We start from the raw sequence: 12,104 nt of genomic DNA, 5'->3' as shown, positions 1-12,104 counted from the left end.
GTAGAGCAGGAGGCGCTGGGCACCAAGAGAGTCTGCGTCCTCACTGCCCTTGGCTTCCTTGGCAGTGGTGCCCCCAGGGTGCTGACTTTCTCATTGGGTGCAGCCTTGGTCTGTCCACTCTGTCCTGGAGTGCCCCAGGCCTGGCCTAGAGGTGGAAGATTTAGCGTGAGCACTGTGTGAAGGAAGGTGTAGGGAGGGTGTGACTGGCTCGCCCCCCGCTGGCAGCAGAGTCAGGCTCTCACTGCGAGCTTGTCCACCGCCAGGTGGTGTGGATCACGGCCACGCTGCCTTACCTCGTGCTGTTTGTGCTCCTGGTCCACGGCATCACGCTGCCCGGCGCTTCCAATGGCATCAACGCCTACCTGCACATCGACTTCTACCGTCTGAAAGAGGCCACGGTCAGTGCCCAGTGACCACCCACCCTTGGGCCAGGGTTGGGGAGGGTTCTCGGTGCAGGCAGTGAAAGCAAATCTGGTCCCAACTCTGCGTAGCCTGGGATGGATCCTTCCCACTCTGGGCTGCAGCTTCTCTACCTGACCAAGGCCAATTTGATTTGCACCTGAGAGTCTCCGTGAGCCTGTCCAGCTCGGATGGCTTGGGATCTGTGGTTCTGTTGAGTGGCCTTTGCAGACCCCTCCTTTCAAAGAAAGCAATACCCTGTCCTGGGTTCTTACCTCTGCCCTGTGCCGTGGCCCCAGCCTCACCCCAGCCACCCTAGCCCTATTTCTACTCTGGTCTCCAACCCTGGCCTCTGATACCATCTGTGCTGTTGGCATGAGGAGCAGCATCAGCCACAGGGAGACCCAGACCCTGCTGACTCTCCCCTCGCAGCCCCTCCAGCTCACTGTCCTGCCCAGAGGCAGAGATTACAATGAAGGTGGGGTGAATTTGGAGTGGAGTCCAAAGTAGCGCAGTGAGGCTGGGAGCAGGGACAATCTTAGAGGTTCCTAGTGCCTTGAGCATCTTCAAATCACAGCTGAGATTATTTCCAACCTCCTCCCTCGCCTCTGCCTCAGTGACCACACCTCAGTATTTCCCCTCATAATCCCCAAAGACTTCCCCACACTCTACTTGAACCCATAATAATCCTGGCAGGCAACATCAACACAGGATTAGGACAGACGCCTCCCAGTACACACCTCCCATTGTCCCAGCACAACTCAGTGTTACAGCCCAGTAACCAAGAGAAAACCCTACTTCCTTAGTAACTGTCAGAAAAACAACAGAGCATTAAGACATGAAACAGCCTTGTAAATTGTGAAGCAAGTCAGAGTTCTATCTGTTCTGCATTGTTTAAATATCCTAAGTCTTTCTGGACAGTAGAAGCTCAGCCTGAGTGCCGTCTCAGGGAGCAGATCTATCTTCCTCCGTCAGATTGCTTCTCTCATTACACCCTTTGCTTACAAAGCAGGGGAAGTCTAGAATAGCATGAGTGGGGAGATGACAGAAGTCTCACAAATCCGAATTGTGGCTTAGTCCTGGTGAGCTAAGTAAAATTATCCCCACTGTACAGATGAGGAAACTGAGATATAGACAGTGAAATTGACCAGGGCAAGACCATGAGGCTGAAAGGTTGGAGAGGAGTTCAGATCTCCGGGCTGCCAGCCATGCAGTTTCATCATCCAAAAGATGAAGGAAGTAGACCCCACTGGCCACCAAGGAGTCACCACTGTCTATGGGTTGGTAGAAGCTACTAGGAATCATCACCCCTTTCTGAAGATGTCTCCATAACCCCTGAGATAGTCATAACCCTTTGCCCTTGCCCTATCCACATTCTAGCCTAGAACATTTTGTTTATTAACTTTCTTTGAAAATCAGGATGTCAAATTGAGCCAGTGAGTTCCTCCGGGGTGAGCTCACTCATGACCACCCAAGGCTGGGAGATGCTAGAGAGACCCCAGCCTCTCTCCACAGTGATTCTGTACAGGCTGCTGGAGAGCAGGAGTTGCATGGCTGCCCATCTCTAGTTCAGACCTCATTTCCTCAGGTCTTAGGGCATCCCTGGGACTTCCCAGCCCTTCTGGAGCATTGAGGTAGTCCCATTCTGTGGAAACAGAGGGTGATGGCCTTTATCTGCCCATTTCAGGTATGGATTGATGCTGCAACTCAGATATTTTTTTCCTTGGGCGCTGGATTTGGTGTCTTGATTGCATTTGCTAGTTACAACAAATTTGACAACAACTGCTATAGGTAAGATCCTTCCTGGGGCTCTGGAAAGCTCTAAATCCTGGGAATCAACCCTTGCAGGGATGGGAGAGAGGGCTCCGGTCTGGGACAAGTCAAATTTTCTTCTTGGGTTTCTTTCCCTGTGAAATGAAGCAGAGTAGACCATCCTGGATGTTCTGTGAACTCCGACATGGCCTATGGGGGTCCCGATGAACATATGTCAGTTCAGGACACCTCCCAGATAGATGCAGGGTGAAGAGCTGGGGCAGTTGAGGCCACTAACACTGGGATATCATGAGGGTGGGTAGCTGGGACAGAGGGGCACTGTGTGGCTTTCAGAGCAGCCAGCACTGCCTGTCTATCCATCTTATGCCCAGGCAGACAAGGTTGGAATATCCAGGCTGGTTGCTTGAGGGGTGAGGGCCTAGCAGGGTCAGAGCTTAAGACCACACAGCAGAATGAGAAGTTTGCTCAGTGCCATAGAGTCAGAAGACCATGCTCTAGATCATCTGGTCCTGTAAGCATTTAATGCTTCCTCCAGTGCTGTGAGGGCTTCAGACATGGGCACAGATGGGGCTGCTTCCATCCCTCTCCATCAAAGGCTTAAGACAGAATCATAACCTCCCTGGTACAAGACAGAGTAGGATGAATGCATACCAGTGGGACAGGCTTTAGGGAGGCTAAGGAAATGGGGTGATCAGCCATCTGATGGGGGATCAGCAAGAGCATAGAGGTGCATTTGAGGTGAGCCTTGGAAGATAGTTAGGGTTGGGATAGGCAGACACGGAGTGAGTGGACAGCTTATAGCATGAGCAAAGCCAGGGGGGGTGGTGTGTTTGTGAACCAGCAAGTTGACTGGTTTGCTCAGAGAGTACATGTTGGGGAGTCATGGGAAATAAGCCTGGAAAGAAGGTTGGGTCATCTCAGCAAAGCTCTTGAATGCCTGGTTGAAAAGTTGAGAGGCACTGGGGAGCCACAGACAGTTTGTTGAGGAAGGAGGCTGGTGACTCGATTTCCTAGCAAGAGTTTGATGTCAGGCTCTGGTATCAAAGTGCTTCATCCAGAAGCTGCTGACCTATTTCCTGCACCTACAGGTTCTGACCCTGTGATGGTGGGGTACTGGGGGTCCATGTGGCAGCAGGGATGCTGAAGAGGGGGCTGGCATTTGAAGCCGTGGATTCCATAGATGGTCCAGCAGTCCATAAGCGGGTTGGGGAGAGTCAGACCACTTGAACTAACAGTGCTTTCTTTTCCCTCAGGGACGCCCTGCTCACCAGCACCATCAACTGTGTCACCAGCTTCATCTCTGGGTTCGCCATCTTCTCCATCCTGGGTTACATGGCCCATGAACACAAGGTCAACATTGAGGATGTTGCCACTGAAGGTGGGTGGGCAGGCTCGCCCACTGAGGAGAAGGGGGCTGTAAAACTCACCTCTTTCTTAGCAGTTCTCCTGTGGCTGTGGGACTGAGAGGACTGGACACGGAGCTTTCCCAGCTGCCCACTTTCTTTGAGGCCATCAGTAGGAAGTCCAGGAAGAATCATCTTCTGAGTCAGGCCAGACCAGATAGATTTTGGAGCACTGACTCTGTACCAGCCCCTGTGCTAAGTACTTGACGTATCTTGGTTAGTTCTTGCAGTGTTACTAGGCAAGTGTTAATAGACCCACTTTAAAGATCAGAAAGCTGAGACTCAGGCGATTGAAGTTGTTCAAGCAGCTCGTGTCCTTCCCCACTGCTTCTCATATTCTTATGGCCACAAACGGGCCAAGACTTGGGGAGGGGCTGCCTCTGATGGACTCTGAAAATCACAAAGTTTTGAGAGTAAGAGGATCCCTCATGGGGTGCAGGAGGTGGGGTTTGAGGCCCATTGCCTGTAGCTGTCCAGGAGAGGCACTGCCCTCTGGCTTGGCTGTTTGAGGTCAACCTCCTTGGTGCATAGGTGAACTCAGGCTGAAGCTGGCTTCATCAGTCATTTTTAGACCTTGGTTTGCTCCATCCACACATGACTGCCCAAATATCATGGGGCTGGGCTGGGGCTTGTTGGGCCTCAAAATGCTCTCCTATCATCTGCAGCTCAGACCAACAGTCCCAGCTATTAATGAGGTCCTTGATGTTTCTTACAGGAGCTGGCCTGGTCTTCATCCTGTACCCAGAAGCCATTTCCACCCTATCAGGATCCACGTTCTGGGCTGTTGTGTTCTTCGTCATGCTCCTGGCTCTGGGAATTGACAGCTCAGTGAGTGACCTTGCTGGGGATACCATCCCCCCACAGACACCACTAAACCTGACCCTCCCTCCCCTAAATACACTCACACTACTCAGTCTAAAGTTCCCCCCCCATTCAAGCCCCTAATCAGTAGTTGTTTGCAGAAGACCTTATTTAAATGCAAACAAGGAAATCAGTACTCACTCAGAAAGGCAAGATTTAGGCCAAAGCCAAGAACCAAGAGAAACCTACTTGGCATCATGGAACTCTACATTAGAAGGGACCTCAGATAAGCCAGCCCAATACTCGTCTTTTACAGATGGGAAACTGAATTCAGAGAGGGCGTGGTTAGAACTCTTGTTCTCTAACCAATCACTCTTCCCACGGTATTTCATCAGCATCCACTCAGGCTGAGGGAGTGAACAGGAGTCAGGTCCCTGTTGATAAGGGGGAGACAGGAGTTAACTCTTCACCCTCTCCCACATGGTTTCTGAGTTCTGAGGTTGGTTGAGAACAGGGCAGAAGTGGAGTGAGAGGATGGGGAGAAGGGAGGACCTGCTGATTTCTCTAGAGAAGCAAGGCAGCCTCCAGGGTTCATGAGTCCAGGGCTGCGGGAGGTCCAAGGGAGCCGGGAGGCCTGAGACTGGGGTTCGGAGAGTCCCTCACTCCTGTGTTGACTGAAAAAAAAAAAGCACAACCTGGGACTTCCCTGGTGGTCCAGTGGTTAAGACTCCAAGCTTCCACTGCAGGGGGCACGGGTTCACTCCCTGGTTGGGGAGCCAACAATCCCTCATGCGCGTGGTGCGGAAAAAAAAAAAAAAAAAGCACAACCTAAAAGTTGAGAATTATGTTTCAGTTGGCAGACTTTCTGGGGACTTCAAGCCTGGGAGGCAGCCTCTCAGACCGCTCTGAGGGACTGCTCTAAAGAGGTCAGGGAGGAGCCAGGATATGTAGGAGTTTTTGCACCAAAGACCAGGTGGTCAGAGCAGCAAAAGATTACTGTTAATTAAACAAAACCAGACATCTCAAGTTAATGAATTTAGCGCTTTTCTCTATATGGGAAGATGCAAGAGTCTGGGCTCATTGAAATCATTCCTTTGATATGCACCTGAGCTATCTAGGGCCAGTATCCTTTCCTTCCCATCCTGAGTCCCCCTCAGGTGCACCTTTGCAGGGGCAGCAGTAGTGGCTGATTGTTTGATGGCTGCAGCATCCTTTGTTTGCTGATATGTTGGACAACATTTTTCATTCACCCCTGTATCCCACCTGCCTGGTTCCCTTCAGATGGGAGGCATGGAGGCGGTCATCACGGGCCTGGCCGACGACTTCCAGGTCCTGAAACGACACCGGAAACTCTTCACATTTGGTGTCTCCTTTGGAACCTTCCTTCTGGCCCTGTTTTGCATAACCAAGGTGAGGGGGGCTGGGCTCTGGGTCACCTGGGGCTTCTGAGGCTGCATTTCAATCCAGCCAGATATTCCCAGACTTGAAGCTGGGGGGTAGGGCTAGGGTGAGCTCAGGGGAGCCATGGCAGTGCCTGGTATCCTGAACTCCGTGGCCCAGTCCCCTAGGGTTACATCCCGTTGTTATCTGTCCCTTCTGAGCCTGAGGATATCCAGACAAATCTTTCAACTGCTTGTTGGTTTGGGGGGACAGCAAAAGTCCATTTTAAACTGCCAACTGAAAAAGTGCACAACCTGAAAGCTGAGAATTATGTTTTATTCGGTGGACAAAACTGAGGACTTAAGCCTGGGACACAGCATCTCAGATAGCTCTGAGGGACTGCTCCAGAGAGGTAAGGGAGGATCCAGGATACATGGGTTTTTGCGACAAAGACCAGGTAGTTGTTACATCAAAAGATTTCTGTTGACTAAAGAAAACCAGACATCTCAAGTTAAGGAATTTCGTGCTTTTCCGTGTATGGGAAGATGCAAGAGGTTGGGCTCACTGAAGTCATTCCTTTGATATGGACCTCAGCTCTGTAGGGCCAGTATCTGAGCTTTTTGCTGACTGCTAGATGGCGGGCATCCTGTTTCTATCCTGAATTCCCTCAGAGCTCACCTTCAGAGCGGCGGCTATAATGTGATGGCTGCAACATCTTTTGTTTACTGATATGGCAGGCAACATTTTTTTTTCACTGATAAAATCCATCTTGCTTTTTACTGGCTGAAGTCCCCACCCTCAGACCCAGTGAATACATAGAATACATAGCAGCAACACAGTAGCACCAGAAAGCCCATTACCTGTGTTAGGGGTGGGTGTGAGTTCTGAGTTGAGTGGGACAGGGGACAGCTAAATTTTGATGGATGTAACAGTTGATAGCCATTTCTATCCATCATGGCCTCAGGCTTTCTCTGTCCATGCTCCAGGGTGGAATATACGTGCTGACCCTGCTGGACACGTTTGCGGCGGGGACCTCCATTCTGTTTGCTGTGCTCATGGAGGCCATAGGCGTCTCCTGGTTTTATGGTACGTGCTGGGTCCTGAGCGTGTGGAAAAGCCTCGGGCCCTGTGTGCTTCTGGAGCCTTTTCACCTGGAGGTGCATAGGGGCTTTGCATTTCCAGGGCAGTCACTGGCTGATCCCAGAGTTGAGCAAGTTGCTTATTGGACACAGCTCTTCCAGCCCTCAGCTCATCTTTGCATGAGCTCCCTTTAAAAGGAGGAGGCAAAGGCCCCAAAGGCATCAGTGTCAGCTGTTAGAGAGGAACTCAGAGGAAGCTGCTGCTCCTCAAGCCCTGTAATTCATTCTAGAGTAGGGTTGCCAGGTTTAGCAAATCTGGGCTACAACACATCCAGTTAAACTTGAATTTCAGATAATGAATCATTTTTTTTTAGTATATGTCCCAAATATTGCATGAAATTACTTAAACTAAAATGACTTTTGTTGTCTCTCCGAAATTCAAATGTAACTGAGTGTCCTCTATCTTCTCTGGCAACCTTATTCCAGAGCTGAATGGGGAGAACATGGTAGAAAGTGAAATGTGTTGTCATTGTTCATTTTTTCCCCATGTGTCACTCACTCTTTTCTACTCATTGGAAAGAGTCTGGTCTCTTCTACCAGATTAAAGTCGGGGAAAGCTCTATATACACAGCCATCATTGTTTTAAGAGAGAGGGAGCGGGCGGGAAGAGCTGGGCTTTGGAGTCAGGCCACTCTGGCTGTGTAACCAGGGCCAAGTCCCCTCCCTTCTCCGAGCCCTGGTTTTCCCTCTGAAAAAGGAATTGGGGCGGCACCTACGAGGGGATGCTACCCCTGAGTGTGTTCTCTCCCCTGTTCTGAACCAGCCAAGTGCCTGTCCCCAGGTCTCCTAAGTGCCAGGGTATCCCTGTCTTAGGACATACTGTTCTGCTCTCCACCTGGGGACAGACCCTCTTGGGAAGGCAGCAGGGGTGGCCCCAGGCTCTGCAGGGGCCGCTGTGATGGGCCTGCCCTGTGTGTGCACAGGTGTGGACAGGTTCAGCAACGACATCCAGCAGATGATGGGATTCAAGCCAGGCCTGTACTGGAGACTCTGCTGGAAGTTTGTCAGCCCTGCGTTCCTCCTGGTGTGTAGTGTGGGGCTGGGCATCCTCGGGTGAGGGCTGCTGTGTGTCTGGGGTGAGGGTGGGGGCAGGGATCTTTGCTTCTAAGGGGAGGAGGTTGGGATGCAGGGCCCTGGTCACGCAGACAGATGCTCAGGATGCTCCGCCCTGTTGATTCCCAGGAGGCTGCACATGAGAGGGGTCGCCAGCCTGGGGCCAGGTCTGGGCCGGGGGCTGTCTGTGCCACCACTCAGTTCCAAGGTCACCTTTCTAGTCTTCTTCTCTTTGTATTGCTCCTGTTTCTTTGTCTCCTTTTTGTTATCCTTCCTTACTTGGATTCTTCCTCCTTTCTCTCTCGATCTCCCTCCTTCCTTATCTTCTCTGTTCCTGCATCCATCTCACCCGCTGGTCCTCACTTCCCTCTGGTCCCTCTCTGCATCTCTCCCTCTCTCCCACCTCCTTCCCTCTCTCTCCCCTCTCCCACCTCCTTCCCTCTCTCTCCCCTCTCCCACCTCCTTCCCTCTCTCTCCTCTCTCCCACCTCCTTCCCTCTCTCTCCCCTCTCCCACCTCCTTCCCTCTCTCTCCCCTCTCCCACCTCCTTCCCTCTCTCTCCCCTCTCCCTCTTCCTTCTGTCCCTTCCCCCCCAGTTTGTGGTGGTCGTGAGCATCATCAATTTCAAGCCGCTCACCTACGATGACTACATCTTCCCACTCTGGGCCAACTGGGTCGGGTGGGGCATCGCGGGCTCCTCCATGGTCCTGGTGCCCGCCTACGTCGTCTACAAGTTCCTCAGCACGCGGGGCTCCCTTCGCGAGGTGAGCTCTGGGCCGAGCCTGGGGGAGGGTGGGGGACAGCACGGGAGGGGGCATCCCGAGTCATTCCCGTTGGGGTGAGAGAGGGAGACAGAAGGACACGGAATCTAGAGTCAGACGGACCTGCCACATTGGCCACGTTATTTACCCCCAAGCCTCAGGTTCTACATTTGTAACCTGGGGTAATCATCCAGACCTTGAAAGGTGAAAGGAAGTGCTTAGAACAGTGCCTGGCACACGGTAGATGGTCACCACGTGGCACCTGCTACCGTGTTGAACGTCATATGCACTGTGTGCTCCCACTCTGTTCCTACCGTTGTTTATGTGAGATGCTCAGCCCTCCAGTCCCCTAAGGAGCAGTTAATCTGCATTAACTGTGCCCACTCCTGTGTCCCACCTCCTAAGGTTTGTCATGTCCCCAGATGTCCCCCACTCTCCCCATCCAAACTCACCGTGACCTTGTATCTTGGCTTTCACCTGCTTCTATTGTGAACCTGATACCTGATCAGCCTAAACCAGAGATTTCCAAAATACATTTTCTTCTTTGACCTACATTGCAGATACATATACTCATGATCTGCCTTTTAACTAAAATTATGTCTTTCCTATAGTTTGGTTGTTAAATGCCCTTTCTTTTATAAATAAGGGTGATAGTCTTTTCCTCATGTCCTTATTTATAAAGATCTCACCCCTTCATTCCTTTATCCACTCCCTTCACAGATATTTACTGAGAATCTGTAGGGGGCAGGCAGTATCCTCAGCACTAGACACACTCCCCGGAGCTCATGTTCTCATGAGGGGACAGAAAGACACAGGAGGACGTAAAGGAGTGAGCTGTACAGGAACTTAGGGCTGAGGGTCCTAGGCAGGGCTGGGACCCCCTCCCCCTTGTGACATGTTTCCTGTCCATGAAATCCCAAAGTCCAGGAACCTCTAGGTCACTGGGAGGATCCGTGTTCTGTGAGCTCATCCCAGACGTGGAACCAGGACCTGCTTTGAGCTTTTTATTCTCCGCACTTTGGGATCCCCCTCTAGTGATCAGACATTGATTCCAGACGCATTCCCTGAGTCCACCCTGTGTCTACAGCCCAAGGAGGCGGCCCCAATCCCCAGGCAGGACTGAGGTCCCATCACTGAGTTCTCATTGTGCTCTGAACTTGTCCTCTGCAGCACTGACTCCAATCGTGGTTGTAAAATTGCCTCTGTGTGTTTCTGTTCAGTGTCAGCCCCTTCCATGAGCTGTAAGCTCTCCCAAAGCAGAATGTGTGGGTGACCTTCAACTCTGGATCCCCAGGGCCTAGGCCAGTGTGTGACTACAGTCATTGACTCAATAAACATTCACTGGATGAATGTCTCAAAGTGAACCAACCAGCTCCACAAACCAGGGTGGGGAGTGTCTTGTACGAACCTCTCCTGCTGTCCATGTGAGACTTCAGGGCCAACTAGCAGGTGGCCCTGATGTGTGGTGTCCTCTGGGCAGCTGGAAGGGTGTCCCTGGGCCAAGCTGAGGCCTCCTCCCCTTCTCCATCCTTTCACAGAGACTGGCCTATGGCATCACCCCAGAGAACGAGCATCACCTGGTGGCCCAGAGGGACGTCAGGCAGTTCCAAGTAGGTGCAGCTTGGACCATTTTGATGGGGGCCACGGGGCGGGGGGCCTACTGCTCCCTGCTGTGCTATCGGAGGCAAGACCACACACCACACTCCAGAAAACCCAGAGCAGCTGTGGGCTATAGCCCCTGGGGGCGTGAGGTTACAGCGGAGGAGGGGGGCCTGTCTTCTGCCTCTACCGGCTTTCGCCTGCCCCTCCACTCCTTGGTCCTGAGACACCAAATGCCCAGACTTTCCTCAACTCGGTTCTCCCTCTTTGAGTTGTGACCACGGAGTATCCCCAGATTAGGCTGAGGATTTCTTATCTTGAAGGAAGCGCCGTAGGTACATCAGTAACATGTTGACCTGAGTCCTACCCTTTTCCCCTGTAAAATATGGGGGTGGGGGAGCCAGGAGGGTCCCGGTGAGCCCCCCTGCTTCAGACTTACTGTGTGACTTGGTGAAGCCTCCTTCGCCCTTTCTGGGTGCCAGTGACAATTAGGGGATTGGCCTGCGTGTTCTGCGGGTCTTTGAAGGAAACAGCTGTGTTTTCTGCCCCTGCATGTGTCTTACTGCCCTTCTCAGCTGGCCCTTGTCCCTCAGTCCCTGCCCGCCCTGGCCCTGGCCTAACAGCCTTGCCGTCTTCCTCTGCAGTTGGAACACTGGCTGGCCATCTGAATCTGACCCCGAGGAGGAACCCTGCTGCACCAACGTTCAGGTCAAAGGTTTCCTACCACCCCAGACACTGTCTGGGGATTCCTCTCTGACCCCCCTCTTCCTCTTTTCCAAGTTACAACTGATTTAGTGACCTGGTTTTCGTTCACTTTCTGTTCACCTGGCCTGAGGGCTGTGAGCTTGGATTGGTAAGCCTTGTGGGAGAGGAGGAGAGGAGGGAACAGGAAAAATGACTTCTGTCGAACCTCTTTAGTTCTGAGGAAGTCTCACCCAGTGTGGGATCCGGCCCGAGCTGACGTCCACGGGCTCGGGCAGGACTCCCCACCTCGTTTGCTGGTACTTTGGGCTGCAGAAGAAATCCTCAGTCCACCAAATCAGACAGAGGATGTTGCTTTTTGGTCAGACACTGTAAAACCAAAACACAAATAAAAAGCCCAGCTGAGTTTGGGAGGTACAGAGATCTTGCCTCTCTCGTCTGCCCCGGTCAGTGCTCTGTTGTTTGGACCTTGGCTGGGGAGCTTGGGGATATTTGTCGCTGTTATGAAGTCCGTGGATAGAAGCTCTGGGGGATCGTGAGCAGAAATCTTCATAGTTAGTTTTCACTCTGGTTGACCTGGGTTTAATTTGTGTGTGTTCTGGAATATTCTTCTGGTTTCTGGCGCTCAGAGGGTCCAGAGCTATGGGTGTCACGGTGAGTTGCTTCTGCAGAAGAAGCAGACAAGTCTGTAGAGACCACATGCGGGTCTCGCTCTGTCAGATGCACGGAGCTCAGGAACCTACCTGTGGCTCCTGAGACCTTCCTGGGGGACTCAGGACAGGAACCCAGCAAGGCCAGCTGCGTGTCTCCGCTACGGGATCCTCTGCTGTCCTCACGGGGCCAGGTGGGTGTCCAAGGGCAGCCCGACAGGCTGTCTGTTTCTGTATTGTTCACAGACACCTGCAAAGCCTGTCCCTGGGAATCCCACCCAGCCTGGACAAGGAGTCTCAAGTGATGGGGAGTGGGCCCTGAAAACTCCCTTCGTCTCTCTTCATGGGCCATACTTTGCACCGTGGAGGGCAGCATGGAACCAAGCATATAGCACCCCGGTCACTCAGGTTGAGGGGAGAATAGTCTCAATTGAGGGAGCAGCGG

The 12,104-nt window shown here is 52.3% G+C and overlaps 1 protein-coding gene across 1 annotated transcript in view; it reads left to right on the top strand.

The window, feature by feature from the left end:
- The window catches only part of SLC6A2 (solute carrier family 6 member 2), a 37,796-nt gene extending 26,421 nt beyond the window's left edge, over positions 1–11,375 (top strand). The window contains exons 5-14 of the mRNA XM_079722907.1: positions 264–398; positions 2,087–2,190; positions 3,426–3,550; positions 4,291–4,403; positions 5,658–5,786; positions 6,743–6,842; positions 7,819–7,919; positions 8,544–8,711; positions 10,247–10,318; positions 10,952–11,375. Of these exons, the coding sequence (XP_079579033.1) occupies positions 264–398; positions 2,087–2,190; positions 3,426–3,550; positions 4,291–4,403; positions 5,658–5,786; positions 6,743–6,842; positions 7,819–7,919; positions 8,544–8,711; positions 10,247–10,318; positions 10,952–10,975 (1,071 nt within the window). The 3' untranslated portion in view covers positions 10,976–11,375. The remainder of the gene's footprint in view (positions 1–263; positions 399–2,086; positions 2,191–3,425; positions 3,551–4,290; positions 4,404–5,657; positions 5,787–6,742; positions 6,843–7,818; positions 7,920–8,543; positions 8,712–10,246; positions 10,319–10,951) is intronic.
- Positions 11,376–12,104: the final 729 nt, after the last annotated feature.

The sequence above is a fragment of the Hyperoodon ampullatus genome, assembly GCF_949752795.1.
Source record: "Hyperoodon ampullatus genome assembly, chromosome: 18".
Taxonomy (NCBI): domain Eukaryota; kingdom Metazoa; phylum Chordata; class Mammalia; order Artiodactyla; family Ziphiidae; genus Hyperoodon; species Hyperoodon ampullatus.
This window is presented reverse-complemented; position numbering and strand designations above follow the sequence as displayed.